The sequence below is a fragment of the Alnus glutinosa genome, chromosome 6 (genome assembly GCF_958979055.1).
Source record: "Alnus glutinosa chromosome 6, dhAlnGlut1.1, whole genome shotgun sequence".
Taxonomy (NCBI): Eukaryota; Viridiplantae; Streptophyta; class Magnoliopsida; order Fagales; family Betulaceae; genus Alnus; species Alnus glutinosa.
In genome coordinates, this window is record NC_084891.1 from 5322611 (window position 1) to 5335580 (window position 12970).

At 34.5% G+C, this 12970-nt stretch overlaps 2 protein-coding genes across 4 annotated transcripts; one reads left to right on the forward strand and one right to left on the reverse strand.

Moving 5' to 3' along the window:
• Positions 1 to 381: 381 nt before the first annotated feature.
• LOC133871008 (uncharacterized) lies at positions 382 to 3741 on the forward strand. 3 transcript variants are annotated; one of them, XM_062308341.1, is made up of 7 exons: positions 382 to 668; positions 2126 to 2168; positions 2253 to 2345; positions 2445 to 2507; positions 2597 to 2692; positions 2887 to 2993; positions 3278 to 3741. In XM_062308341.1, exons 1-6 carry the CDS (start codon positions 547 to 549, stop codon positions 2986 to 2988), a joined length of 519 nt encoding a protein of 172 aa, XP_062164325.1. In that variant the 5' UTR covers positions 382 to 546; the 3' UTR covers positions 2989 to 2993; positions 3278 to 3741. The 3 variants fall into 3 exon arrangements, with proteins under 3 accessions (XP_062164325.1, XP_062164326.1, XP_062164324.1); XM_062308340.1 differs by having other exon boundaries at positions 398 to 668; positions 2916 to 2993; XM_062308342.1 differs by lacking the exon at positions 2597 to 2692 and having other exon boundaries at positions 388 to 668; positions 2916 to 2993.
• A 717-nt stretch (positions 3742 to 4458) lies between these two features.
• On the reverse strand, positions 4459 to 10252 carry LOC133870858 (uncharacterized). The gene is made up of 3 exons (XM_062308100.1): positions 9909 to 10252; positions 6359 to 6481; positions 4459 to 4946 (listed from the first exon to the last, which is right to left on the reverse strand). The coding sequence occupies exons 1-3, from the start codon at positions 10060 to 10062 to the stop codon at positions 4735 to 4737; spliced, it is 489 nt and encodes a 162-aa protein (XP_062164084.1). The 5' UTR covers positions 10063 to 10252; the 3' UTR covers positions 4459 to 4734.
• Between the last annotated feature and the right edge of the window lie 2718 nt (positions 10253 to 12970).

Here is a 12970-nt window from a genome sequence, read left to right on the forward strand (position 1 = left end):
GTTGTGCAAAAGACATTTCTGGACCTATGTATGTATGTAAGTCCACATATATAGGTCTCATCAATGTAAATGGTGAAAAAATAATTTTTCTACATCACATTATCCTACATTAATCCTACACCAAGACACATAGAGTTCATACATATGTTTTCAATATATGTGGGTCTCATATACATAAGTCTCACACCTAATATATTTTGGTGTAAGATTGATGTAAGATAATATAACATTGGAATAACACATCTCAAATTTCATTACTAATTAGAATTGTAATTTTAATGTGCAACGGCTCTTTGATGGTGGCACGTCAGCAATTAGTGAGAAAAGTGTGGAATTCGCTCGTTCCTCTATTCACCACCGTAAGATACCCTTCCTTCCCCTCTTCAATGCAATTCCAACGGCCTAGATCCAAACACTTCATTTTCAAACCTCATCGTCATCATCTCCATTTCCCAGCACTATTCTTCCTTCAACACGACTACTACACAGAGAGGGGTGGAGACTAGCGAGAGAGGAGACGAGAGCCTGGTGAATAAGAAAAAGACGATGTCGTTCTGTTCACCTTTATCGTCTCCCGGGTCTCTCTCTTCCTTCTCCAAAACCAAACCCCATCTAACCTCTCGCTTCAGAGCTTCCGCTGACGTTCCGGATTTTCTCTCTACGGATTGGTATGCGTGCAATTATTTGTTCTTCTTTCATATAATACGCACAAATTTGCTTATTTAATTGTTTCTTTTTTGTTAGCTTATCATAATACTAATATTAATTAAAAGATTAAATTCATCATTTTTATCATCTTGGCTTACGGGTGAATTGGTGATTTAACATTTATATCATAGCTAAATTCTTGAGTTTGAACTTATCTCTAGATTTTATCTGCCATTTCAGTTATTGCAGTTAAATATACACGATGGAAGGGTTATAATATTAATTAAATAATTAAATCGCCCACTAATTAGTGATTTCGTCATCAAGCGATTTCAATATGTTATATCTCCTCAACAGTCTTCATACAATTTTATATGAAAGTTTGGTAATTGGGAAAAAAAAAAAAATTCAACATAATATACACATGTATATACTTCTGTGTTTTTCTTGTGTACCGATACTATAGTTTGGCCCCTCAAACAAAATTATAAGCAAATATGATTAAGAAGAATAAGTAGATCACTTCTATGAGCCCTACATTAAGCAATTAAACTGTTTGGATGCCCAGAAGATGTTCAGAGTACCTTAAAGCAAATCATTACCTCTGCAAAAATTTCATATCCAAGCCTGGAAGTCCTCCACTAAGTACCAAGAAGACTGGCAAACGCCTCCTGGTGGATCACTCAAATCAAACTTTGATGTGGCTATAAGAGCCACCTTTTCGATAGCAGCAGGCTGTTCTCTCATATGACCAAGGTGATATCATTATGGCTTATGCTAAACGGTTTCCCCCCTTGGATGTTACCGCTGGGGAAGCTCAGGCAGCCTTGTTAGCCTCCTACAGTCACAGACCGCTTCATTTGGAAGGTGATATCCATCTGAGCATTGCTCCCATTCTAGCTGATATCCATTTGAAATTGCCCTTGTTCTCTAGCGGGTCAGCTTATAAGGTTTCAAGATGTGCCAATTTCAGAGCACACCTAGTTGTTTCTAAATGGACCGCTTCCCATAAAGTTTTTGGAAGCATTCCCACCTCTCTTCCTCTCTTCCATTAACATTAAGAGTTGAAAAGACCCCCTATGTAGTCCCCTTTCCCTTATATTGCTCAACCAAAAAAAACTGTGATAGTTTTTTAAGCAAAAATTTTTATGCATGTGCCACACGAGTGAAATTCATGGTGTGAAGTTGCTGTACAGCCAATTCAGTTCTTTTACACGGTAATCTTTTTATATACAAAATATGAACTTTTGAACACCCAATTGATAATTTGGAAGTATGAGAAGATAGAAATGTTTCACCCAATATGATCAGCACCGGCCAAATTGGTTAAGTGTTGGAATGGTTGAAACTTTAGATTGTTCTTGGGCAGTTTGGAATGGAGTTTCTGCAATACTCTAATCTTAGCCTGACCTAAATCAGCTCGTTTTAATGCACTACGTCATATGTTCTAAGTAGGTTCTTGCCTTTTGCTTTGCAGGCTTGAATCACGCAAGAAGAGACCTTTTGGCCCAAGATTAAATGTAACTCTCGGACTATGCACATTAGTACAAGGTGTCACCATTGTGTCTCTATAGCTTGTCAATCTATGCTAACTCTTGCTATAGTTTAGTGCAGAAGAAGCTGTCCAGTGCCAGCTCGATGCACTGAAGTACAATGACCAGCCCCGTCAAGATTATGGAATTGAGGTTATGTACAGGGTAATTTACAGATTCTGGCAGTCTTTCTTCTTTTGGCTGCTTAACATCGCTTAGGGAACAGTCTGGTGACGCAAATAACACTATCTTTTGCCATGGCAGTTTGCTGGATTCGATCCCTTTGAAAGGTCTACCTATTTTGGGCCCTTCTTTGATTTGGGACAGGTAATTAATTCTAAATTTTGAGCAATTTTACCAGTAATACTACATATGCTGATACCTCTTTTTGGTTTGCTGCTTCATTGTCGGTGCAGTTTGAACGGTTTAGGCGGATTTTTCACCATTCAACCTATAGAGTTTTACTTGGTCATAAGGATAGAAAGATTCTTAGCAGTTTGTTTGTGAAGGAGGTATAAATGGCTTATTGTTTACATGGTAAAGAAATACATATAATGGGAAATAAATTATTTATCATCCAGTCTGCAAACTGCGTTGAGCTTTGAGTGATGCCTCTTTCTGATATATATGCCATGCGCCTTTCATCTTACATAAATTTGTCGATTCTTTATGCTGTTCTCAATAATTTTTCTCCTTTACTAATCAGCTGTTATGCTTGTATGAGCTGAAAAACAGAACCGATTCACGCAGAGGGTTTGGATACGAGGAAGTCGGCCAGAGGAAGAAGAAATATTTCAGTTTACCATGATTCAGGTTTGCTCATTGTACCTTTTGTTTATGATAGTCATATGTTTCCATTGTGTCACACATGGATTCAAGTTGGCACATTTATCAGTACATTGTTTTCCATTTTATTTTTTTGTCCTATCATCAGGGGATCCTATTATAACCATCATAGGCATTCCATTAAATTGTTTTGGGTTACAATAATTATGTTTTCGGTCAAATATTGTACTTGATAAAATACAGGCATATCAATTTTTGTTGACAAATCCTATGCTTTGTACCTTTATTGATCTATGGTGTGTTAAATGCAGAGGGTTGGTGGCTCGTGGGATGGTTATTGGCTGACAGAGAGTCTACTTCATGATGGGGATGCTTTTTCTGGTGGTTTGGCTTACTGAATAGCTCATGCAGGCTATCTCGTGGTGGAATAGGTTCCTTTCCATTTCAAATGAAATGAATAGTATCATGATTAAGATTTAAAGTTGGTGCATCTAATTAGTGTAGGTGATATCAATGTTGACACGTTTTTAAAAGAATTTAAATAATATAGCATCATATATATCATTAGATGCACCAACTTTTAATCCTAAACATGAAATGAAGAGGATCCTTGTCCTCCTATGGTGGACCTCCGTTAATTTAACATTAGTCGTGCCATGTTGTAAGCATAACATTGTTTCCCTAAACCTCAAATTTGTACATATGAAATAATTTAAAGCTTTGTATATAAAAACTCTGTAATCAATTATATATCCAAGTTATATGTTCTAAGTCTCTCTCTCTCTCTAATATTGTTTTTGATGGTAGGCGTAAGATTATTTTGGTTTGAATTACTTAATGTAAGAAGTGAGCCCTGACACACAGGGGACGTAAGAAGTAGCCTTTGGTGAAGGATTTAGATGCCTGAGGATTCAATTCTTTGCTTTGCTTTGCTTTGCTTTGAGAGAGAGAGGGAGAGATTTACTAAGAAATTGTAAATGCTACAGGTCGTTTAGCTGAAACCATGCTACAAAGTACAAATAGCGGTGCAAAGCATTTTTTCTTTGCCATCGTTCTGGTTTAGGTTTGCTCATTGTATCTTCAGATTTGTTTATGACAGCCATATGTTTCCAATGTACGACATAAGGACTAATGTGCCGCTGTACAATATCCCATCTGGGTGAGCCTTATGCTTTCTCCCAATGTATCACGGGTCATAGCAAATCCATTGCCCAACACCTAGTTACAAAGCCGAAGCAAAACTTTGCGTTAATGCATGTCGGATCCAAAACCTGAGAAGCGGTTCCTAGTGTTCCAACAAGTTCAAATTCCGTGCAATGAGATTGTCTATTACATGTGCAATAGGCAGCCTCATCTGAGAAGACACCCGAGCCCCACCTTGTTCAGGCAGGTGTCCGGACAGCACGAAAGACGTCTTACCTAATAGACAACCTGCAAGGGCCATTTACACAATAGTCTGGTAAACAATCAACTCAAATGCCATATCGCCATATTCAACAATGCCTACCTTAATATAATTCAGGAAATGCCTGTGGTCCCAACACAACACAAAATTTCAAATGTTTGCACACTAATGGGATCAATAAAATAGTTCACTAAACCAAAAAGCAGCCAAAGTATCAAATAGCCAATGTGACCAATGCGTTTTAGCATGTTAAGAACCTCCTAAGTTTAGATACTAAAACTCCAGTATAACCGATGCAAGGTAAAGTTCAATTACTAATGCCACACCAACAGGACTCCCCCATCGCAGACTAGCTTTGAAATACTATTGCTTGTTTTGAGTGATATACTTTGTAAGAACATAGCAGTCTGGTGGGGTAATGTTTGTGTAGTAGTTCTCTATGGTGTCCGTGATTTCGAACCCGAATTTCTTGTAAAAATTTATGGCATCCTCATTGTTTGTCTGCACATGCAAGTAAACCTCGGACATGTTTTGCTTGGAGCAGAGATCAAGAACATGGTTCAGCAGCCTCGTACCTGCCAAATCCCAGGATTAGAACTTTCATCCAAAGCATGTGGAGAAAAGCTTTTTTCCAGAATAAACAAAACTGAGTACTAAGAATTCCAGTCAAAAATATGTTGGTTTGTTCTTTGTAGTTCTTTCTTAATTTCCACAATTAGTCTTTATTTCACAGGACTTCAGATAATTAAACAGCAACTCTAGTGTCTAAAAAGTTGTAAAACCTAAAATTATTATGACATTTTCATGTCAAATGAAAGTGGGCTTTGTTGATTGTCAGAGATAATTTAGTTTTGGACCCCATATTCTGCATCGGGCAACTACGACCACAAAAATAACAATAAAATAAAACAAACCATTCCACAAACAGATAAAGACTATGAATACAAACAAATTCCATGAGGTTTAGTCACTAGCATCAACCTCTAAACACCACTGATCTCCTAGGTTAATGAATAAAAGGAAAAAAAAATAAATCAATGGAGTCATCCTAGGGATTCAATATTTAGCAGAACTTCTATGTAGAATTTGAATTCCAAAATCCATCTTAAAGATATGAGGTCTATATTTAGCCAACTCCTGGATGGAATTTGAGTTGAAAAATCCAATATAAAAGATATGAATTATTTCTAGAAAAAGTAGCATAAGCACTTCAAAAGAAGAGATATGTCCATGTTAGACACAACACTCTGTCATAGACATGTCCCTTGCCATCAGAATTTACCCACAATTTAGTTTAAATCTTTTGAAACTGTACATAATGTTCATACAGTGCTGACATGGATTGATCACATAAAAGACATGCCAAGAAATGGCTGTTTCCTTTTTGAAATTGGAACAGAATATTCTTGTTATAAAGATATTGTAAGCAGTAATACCCAACGCAAGAGAGAAGAGGGGGGCTTCAGATATGAAAACATGGCAAAATCATAGATGACACAAGCATCTCTGTTTGCATAGGACTCCTGTAGGCAACCAAAATATATTGGGGAACAAAACTACAATAACTGGTTAAAATTACGATAAAACCATTCAGTAAACCTAATAAAATTATACATTGCATGTAAAAATATATGAAAGGACAAAGGACAACAAAAAAAAACCAATTAATTCTTGTCAATGGTCAGCAAAAAGTATAAGAATTTCAACCAAAAGTATGTATATTTCTCCTTCGTATTCCCTTTTTAATTTCCACACCTGGTCTTCATTTCACATGATTTCAGATCATCAAACAGTGAGCCTACTGTTCAACAAGTTGGAAAACCCAAAGGGCTACTTTAACCAATTTGAACCAAGTCATATCAAAAAGCATACTAACCCAAAATAGAAAATAAAAATAAAAATAACAAGCATGATAGTTGATACTATGGTTTCTCAAACAAACTCCATACACAACTACAATCAAAAGAAAGATAAGTTGCACGCTTACCAATGCCCAAACCCCGATATGGTGCTAAGACACCCAATGTCATGATATAAACACGGATAGCCCCACCTTCCTTCTTCTCAAGCCGGCATGCAATTGAACCAACACAGATATCACCATAGTATGCTGAGAAAAAAAATTCAAAAGAACCAACACTTTAGGATGACCAATATATGTATGATTTGGGCTATGAAATTACACTTCAAGACAAATAATGGGTGTTAGACAATACAAAATCATGAGTTTTGAACAAGCATCTATACATTAAATAGTCTTCCTTGCTGGATTCTATTGTCAAGAATCCCAATCAGTTGGGACTAAGGCTTATTTGAGGTGCGTGGATTTGTCTCTTCCTTGGGCATATGTGAAGTTATGGAGGTTAAATGGATAATTATCTTCGACAGACATCATAGGCAACAGGAAAAAGTGCTCAAACCATAAGTGCCCGTAAACTAGTTAATAAGGAAGAAAGTAATAAAATAATAACTGACATCAGAGATGGAAAAGTAATAGGCAACCTTCAATCCTTCATGGCAACAAAATTAGGTTTCAGGAATTACTTGACACCAGAAGTTATGAATGCAGGAGCCAGGAAAAAAAAGATTCAGGGTAACTAGAGACTGGAATACTGTAAAGTGATGCAATTTATAATTATCTTGACATCCAACAATTCCTTCAAGGATATTCAAATACCATTTGCAGCATGGAAGAAATTCCATTAAAAATTCAGGAATTATGAGATTGTCAGATAAGATGAGAAATACATGGCAGTCTTAAAAACACTGAAGTTCTGTTACAAAATAACTTTTGGCATACTGTATCAAAAGGGAAATACGTGAAATGTAACACAATCTTTGCAAAACAAAGGTTTGCTGAAGCTTGGGCAGTACTAAGACAAAAGGTCTCGACATCCAAGAATTCATCTGTAAACATTCACAAACTATTCATATCATTCAAGAAACTCACTAGTGATTCAGGAACTATGAGATTGTTTGATAAAAGTTTAGAAATAAATTGCTTTCTTAAGAATCACAAAAGATCTCTGTTACATAATAAATAATTGGCATACTGTGACCCAAAAAAAAAAGTTCATACAATGTAACACAATCTTTTGCAGAACTAAATTATATTGAATCTTGGACGGTGATTAAAAAGAAAAAATAGCATGAATACACCCAAAATGAGGAATGTTAAGGACAACTACCAACCAACAGAAGGGTGGAGTAAGAAATGAACACATTCATAAGTGCTAGAAGTACCACCAATAGAACAGAAAATGAGAGCAACTCATCTAATATGAGCTGGTGAAATGACAAGATGAAGACCAAAAAGGATATACATAATGAAGTGACACAAAAAACATGGTGGCCTTTAACATGACTGAGAAAATGGTACTGAACAGATATGTATGTTGAAAAAGGATTCAAGCTGATCATCAAAATTGATAGAAATTAGGCTATACTCAGTTGGTTTGTTCATTCACCTTTTTCATCCCTAACATATCTAAACAACCTCAGCGTATGTCTTCAAGAAGTTAATGACTTTTAAAAATTATGTTGTTCTTCATGTGAACATAAAATGAGTTGTTAAAAATGCACTAATTCCCATACAAATAGGGAAGTTAAGAGTAAATACAATAGCCATTCAAATTGGATTTGAACTATAGTAACTTCAGAACTAAAACAGCGGTCAAGAACTTGCAACAATTAAAAGGTACAAAAATAAAAAATAAATAAATAAATCTTATGACAATAGTATTTCTTACACTTAATCCAACAATCTCAACCATGCCAGGAAACAATCTTAGAAGACCTAAATGTCCGTATTACAAGAGCTCAAGTGTGAGTGACGCTACCAAAAAACTTTAGGGGAATGGACTACACCAGTATATAAAACCTCTGACAACGTCTCAACTTACAGTTTCAAAGGAACTCCTCTACTGATGGAGCGAAAATTAATCACTAGGATTTTTTCATTTCAATACTGAACTAGAATCTCACCCTTTATCTTCAATAATATAATTCTCTCATGGGCTTTGAGGATATCAAACAGGAAACACAAGAGGTTGGTTTAAGACTATGTTCCAGATATTCCAAATGATAAAAAACACAAACCTTAGAACACATATATAAAACTACCAAAATTTTATTTATTTATTTATTTTTTATAAGTAATCAAGATATTATAAAAAAGCGTAAGGCGTCTTCAGGTACACAGAGAGTACACAAGAGAAGCCACCTAACTAGTAGGAGCAAAAAGAACAAGAAACTCATGCAAATTAATCACCAAATGAGAAACAAAAGCAGTTGTCAAAAAATACAAGGTATTAAAAAATAAAGACTTAATCATCCAATGTCTTCTCACGATCTTCAAAACTTCAATCATTTATTCCCTCCAAAGACACCACAAAATGCACGAAAGTACCATCTTGAGCCTATTTGCTAGGATCTTAAAAATAATCTTATAAATACTACCCACAAGACTGATCGGGTAAAAAGTCCTTATGGTCAACCCTTGGAATCTTCGGAATGAGGGTCAAGAACGTAGCATGTAGGCTCCTCTTGAACTTACCACTAGCATGGAATTCACGAAAAACCTTCATGATGTCCTCTTTCAACACAACCCAACATGCTTGGAAGAAAGCCATAGAAAAACCGTCTAGGCCCACTACCTCCCAGACCTCCCTTTCCTCAAAATCTCTATCCAACCACCTAGCATCCGTCTCATCAATGGAATCAAAAGAAAGGCCATCCACCCTTGGCCTCCAACTGAGCTGCGAAAAACACCTTTCCTTACCCATTTATGGTGCAGCCTTAAGTTACTAACACATGCTATATATGGCCTGAATGATAGAATATCAATCGAAACAGATTCTTTTTTACTGCCTACGGGTGGGTACTTATTTGATTAATAAAAGCTAGGGCCTTCCTTATCATCAACTCACTAATGAAAAACTAGGGCCTATCCCACGGTTATTCAACAGCATATCTGTTTTTTTTCACTTATCAAAAAAAGACAGCATGTATCCTACAGTGCATCCACAGGCTTCAGAAAAACAGTCAAAGAGTATCATTTTCTAATGCATTAAAGAAGAACACCAAAAACCAAAAGTCCACAACAAAAGCCACGAAGACACGATTAACAACTGCATTATGAAAGCAGCAGACGTAAATATATCGCAATAATAAGCAAAATTCATAGAATCCATAGCAGAAGCCTACGAACGTTACAAACTATTACGAGCCTAAACAAATAAAACCCATCATAGACGACTAAAAAATAAGCAAATCCCAGTAAATATATCTCAATAATAAGCATAACTAATGAACCCATAGCAAAGTCACTGAGAAAATCAGAAACTAATACAAGCCTAGACCAATAGAACCCATCAAAGACTGACAAAAAATAAGCAAAACCCATAACAGATATCAGCGAATGGGAAACAAAAATCATCGTCCTGAACACAAAACAATCAAATGATTCAAATCCCAGAGAAATAAAATATTATAAAGGACTAAGACAGAGCCAGAAACGGAAAAATAAAAAAACGAACCTAGCTTGGTGAAGTCGCCAGAAGCGAGGGCATCGGCGTAGTACTTGTCATTGTAGCGGACGGGGAAGAGAACCGTGTTGAGCTTCTTCAGCTGCATCAAGTTCTTGTCCCTAACTCCGTCCAGCGATATTGGGACCTCACGCCCAACCCCCATGTTTTTACCTATGGAAATCTGCACTAGTTTTTCTTCTTCTTTTTTTGTCTTTTTCCTTTTTTCTTTTTATCACAGATAGAGAGAGGTAGAGAGGGATGGGCAGAGGTTTCGTGAGGACTGGGGTTTTATCACAGTAAGTTTCCTGGCAGATTCGCTTAGGTTCTGTTTGGTTTGCGTGCAAATTCTGAGGCTTGGTCCCCGAGTTGGCGAGTTGTATCACTTTGGGCTTTCCATTTTATTTAAAGAATAAAAATAAATGAAAAATCTTCTTTTTTGTGATTGGTCTAAATTATAAATCTACGTTACGAAATAAAAAATAATTTAAATTTTAGAGGTTCTCGAAGTAGGCTAAAACACTTGACGAATTTCGTTAATGTGACATTTCAGCACCAATAAAATGATAACACGTATTACTCTTAATAACAAAAATCTAAACATATAAAATCTAAAAATTAAAGACTTATTATTTACAAAAAAAAAAAAAAAAAAGCCTTCAAGCCACCCCCATAGGTGGTGCTGACCCCATATGGGATGGCGGCGAGCCACCCCCTCCCCCAAGTGATAGGCAGCCACCATCTTTCTTTCTTTTTTTTCTTTTTTTTATTTCTTTTTTAAAAAAATAAGTTTTTAATTTTTAAGTTTTATATATTTATATTTTTAATATATTAATATATTTTTTTAAGAGTAACATGTGTCATCATTCTATTGGTCTTGACGAGGCACACTAAAAGAATTCGTCAAGTGTTTTGACATAATTTTTACTATATGGACTAAATTATTATTTTGGCCTACCCGAGGACCTCTGAATTATTTTTTATATACCGTAGAGAGTGATTTGTAATTTAGGTAAACCACAATGACTAATTTTGCATTTATCACTTTTATTTATTTTTGAAAAACTTCACTTATCATCCTTAATCTTTCACCACTTTTGCAATCATACTCATAAGCTTTAAAAAAGTCAATTTATTGTATCCATCTTTTAATTTTACCCTCAATTAGAATTTTCCGTTAAATCCTAACGAAGTGGTGTCAAAATTCCTAAAATGTCCGAATTTTTTTAGGAAAAAAAAAAAAAAACTACAAGGATTTAGGCGTTGGTCATTCATATATATATATATATATTAAAAATAGTATTTTTGGAGTTTTGATAGGATTTAATGAAAAATCATAACGAATGAGTGAAACTGAAAGAAAAAAAAAAATTGAAAGATTAATACACTAAATTGACACGTTTTATTGCAAAACTCCTGAAAGATAATGGTGGTAATTGAAGTTTTCTCTTATTTTTATAAGTGGAAAACAACTAAGAGCATTCACATTTGGTTTAGCAAATGTTTAACTTAAATTCAGCTAAAAAATTAATTTTTATTTTATTTTAATTACATACTTTTTGAAAGAGCGTACTTCTAGCTCAATATTTTAACAATCCATTTTCATTATTTTATTTAAATATTGTTTCTTTGTTTTTTTTCTCTGACAACCATATCTTTAAAAGTTTATCATTTCCAAACGGTTAATTTTTTCTTTTTCAAAATTTTTCTTTATTTTAACTATCATATTTTTCTAACAGTTATATTTTTCATATTTTCTTGGCGGTCATATTTTTCATATTTTTCAACAAAAGATAAAATATAATGAATTTTAATAATTCATGAGTTCACGATAAAAATAAATAAATAAAAAGAGTCATCGATGGAGTTGCTTGGCCAAAATGAACAAATTTCCAGAACTTCCCATTTTATATACATATACAATTACACTGTGATTTCTTTTCTTTTTCTTTTTTCTTTTTTTTTTAAAAAAATGAATTTGTTTCAAAAAGTAACGATGAATTTATGAAAAAGAAAAGAAAAAGAAAAGTCTCACACGAAAAAGTTAATAAACTAATTAATTTTTTATGAAAGATGTTCATTGTTTTTGCGTAAAATAGTTTTCATCGTAAGATATTTTTTGGGAAGTCATTTTTCAAGAAAATATTTTTCGCCAAAAACATTTTTCGGTGTTTATTGCATATGAAAAATCACAAATATTTTTTATATTTTTATTCAATCATATTAACTTATAAAAATCAATTTTTATTCACAACGTAAAAATATGAATGTAAAATAATATAAAAAAACTAAAAAATAAAAACTAAAAATTTTTGTTTAACTAAAATATACACATTGATTAACAATAATCATATATTTTACAAATTTGGATTATTTTTAAAGTGGCCGGAAGCTGGCGGGATCCCAGCCATCTGGCCGTTCTAGCATGATCCCGATTCCCGACTAGATGGCCATGATCTGACCGTTCTGGTCAGATTCCGGCCACTTTTGTCTAGAATTTGGCACAGTATCACCGGAATTCAATGACGATGGCCGGACGTCACCGGATTTCGGCGATGGTTGACTGTGTCTGTCGTCTGGGAAAAATGATTTACGCTTTTAAAAAGTGTAAATCATTTTTCAGTTGACTATTATTTTCACCCCAAGTACATTATTCTCTCATCATTATTTTTTTACTTAAAAAAGAGTAAGATTTGTTTTATTAGGGAGAGAACCATATTTTTATTTTAGTTTTTTTTTTTTATGCATTGATGGGCTATATTGCATTATTAGTGGCTAGCCAATTCCTTAGCTAAAAGTGGCTAGCGGAATGGGGAGGTTGATTTGCTATTTTTTGCTACAAGGTTAGTCAATATAATCATTTGACTTTGAGCATTCACATCCGATTCATCAAATATTTAGCTAAAATTTAGTTAGGGTCTTTTTTTTTTATTATTTTTTTTATTATTATTTTTCTGTTCAGATTCATGTGTTTTGTTGTAAGTGGGCCAAATCCAAAATTCGGACTCAGCCTACCCGATTGGGTTACCGGATTTGATTAATTCAACCTAGTTGAAAGCGTTAAAACAAAGGTG

Bases quoted from the DNA above. Each gene is read 5' to 3' on its own strand.
- LOC133870858 (XM_062308100.1), bottom strand. From the start codon at position 10,062: ATGGGGGTTGGGCGTGAGGTCCCAATATCGCTGGACGGAGTTAGGGAC. The intron at 6,482-9,908 runs GTTCGTTTTTTT...TTTTTTTCTCAG, and splicing joins TGGCGACTTCACCAAGCTAG to CATACTATGGTGATATCTGT. The intron at 4,947-6,358 runs GTAAGCGTGCAA...GGGATTTGGCAG, and splicing joins ATATCGGGGTTTGGGCATTG to GTACGAGGCTGCTGAACCAT.
- LOC133871008 (XM_062308340.1), top strand. From the start codon at position 547: ATGTCGTTCTGTTCACCTTTATCGTCTCCCGGGTCTCTCTCTTCCTTC. The intron at 2,693-2,915 runs GTATAAATGGCT...GCTGAAAAACAG, and splicing joins GCAGTTTGTTTGTGAAGGAG to AACCGATTCACGCAGAGGGT. The intron at 2,994-3,277 runs GTTTGCTCATTG...TGTTAAATGCAG, and splicing joins TTCAGTTTACCATGATTCAG to AGGGTTGGTGGCTCGTGGGA.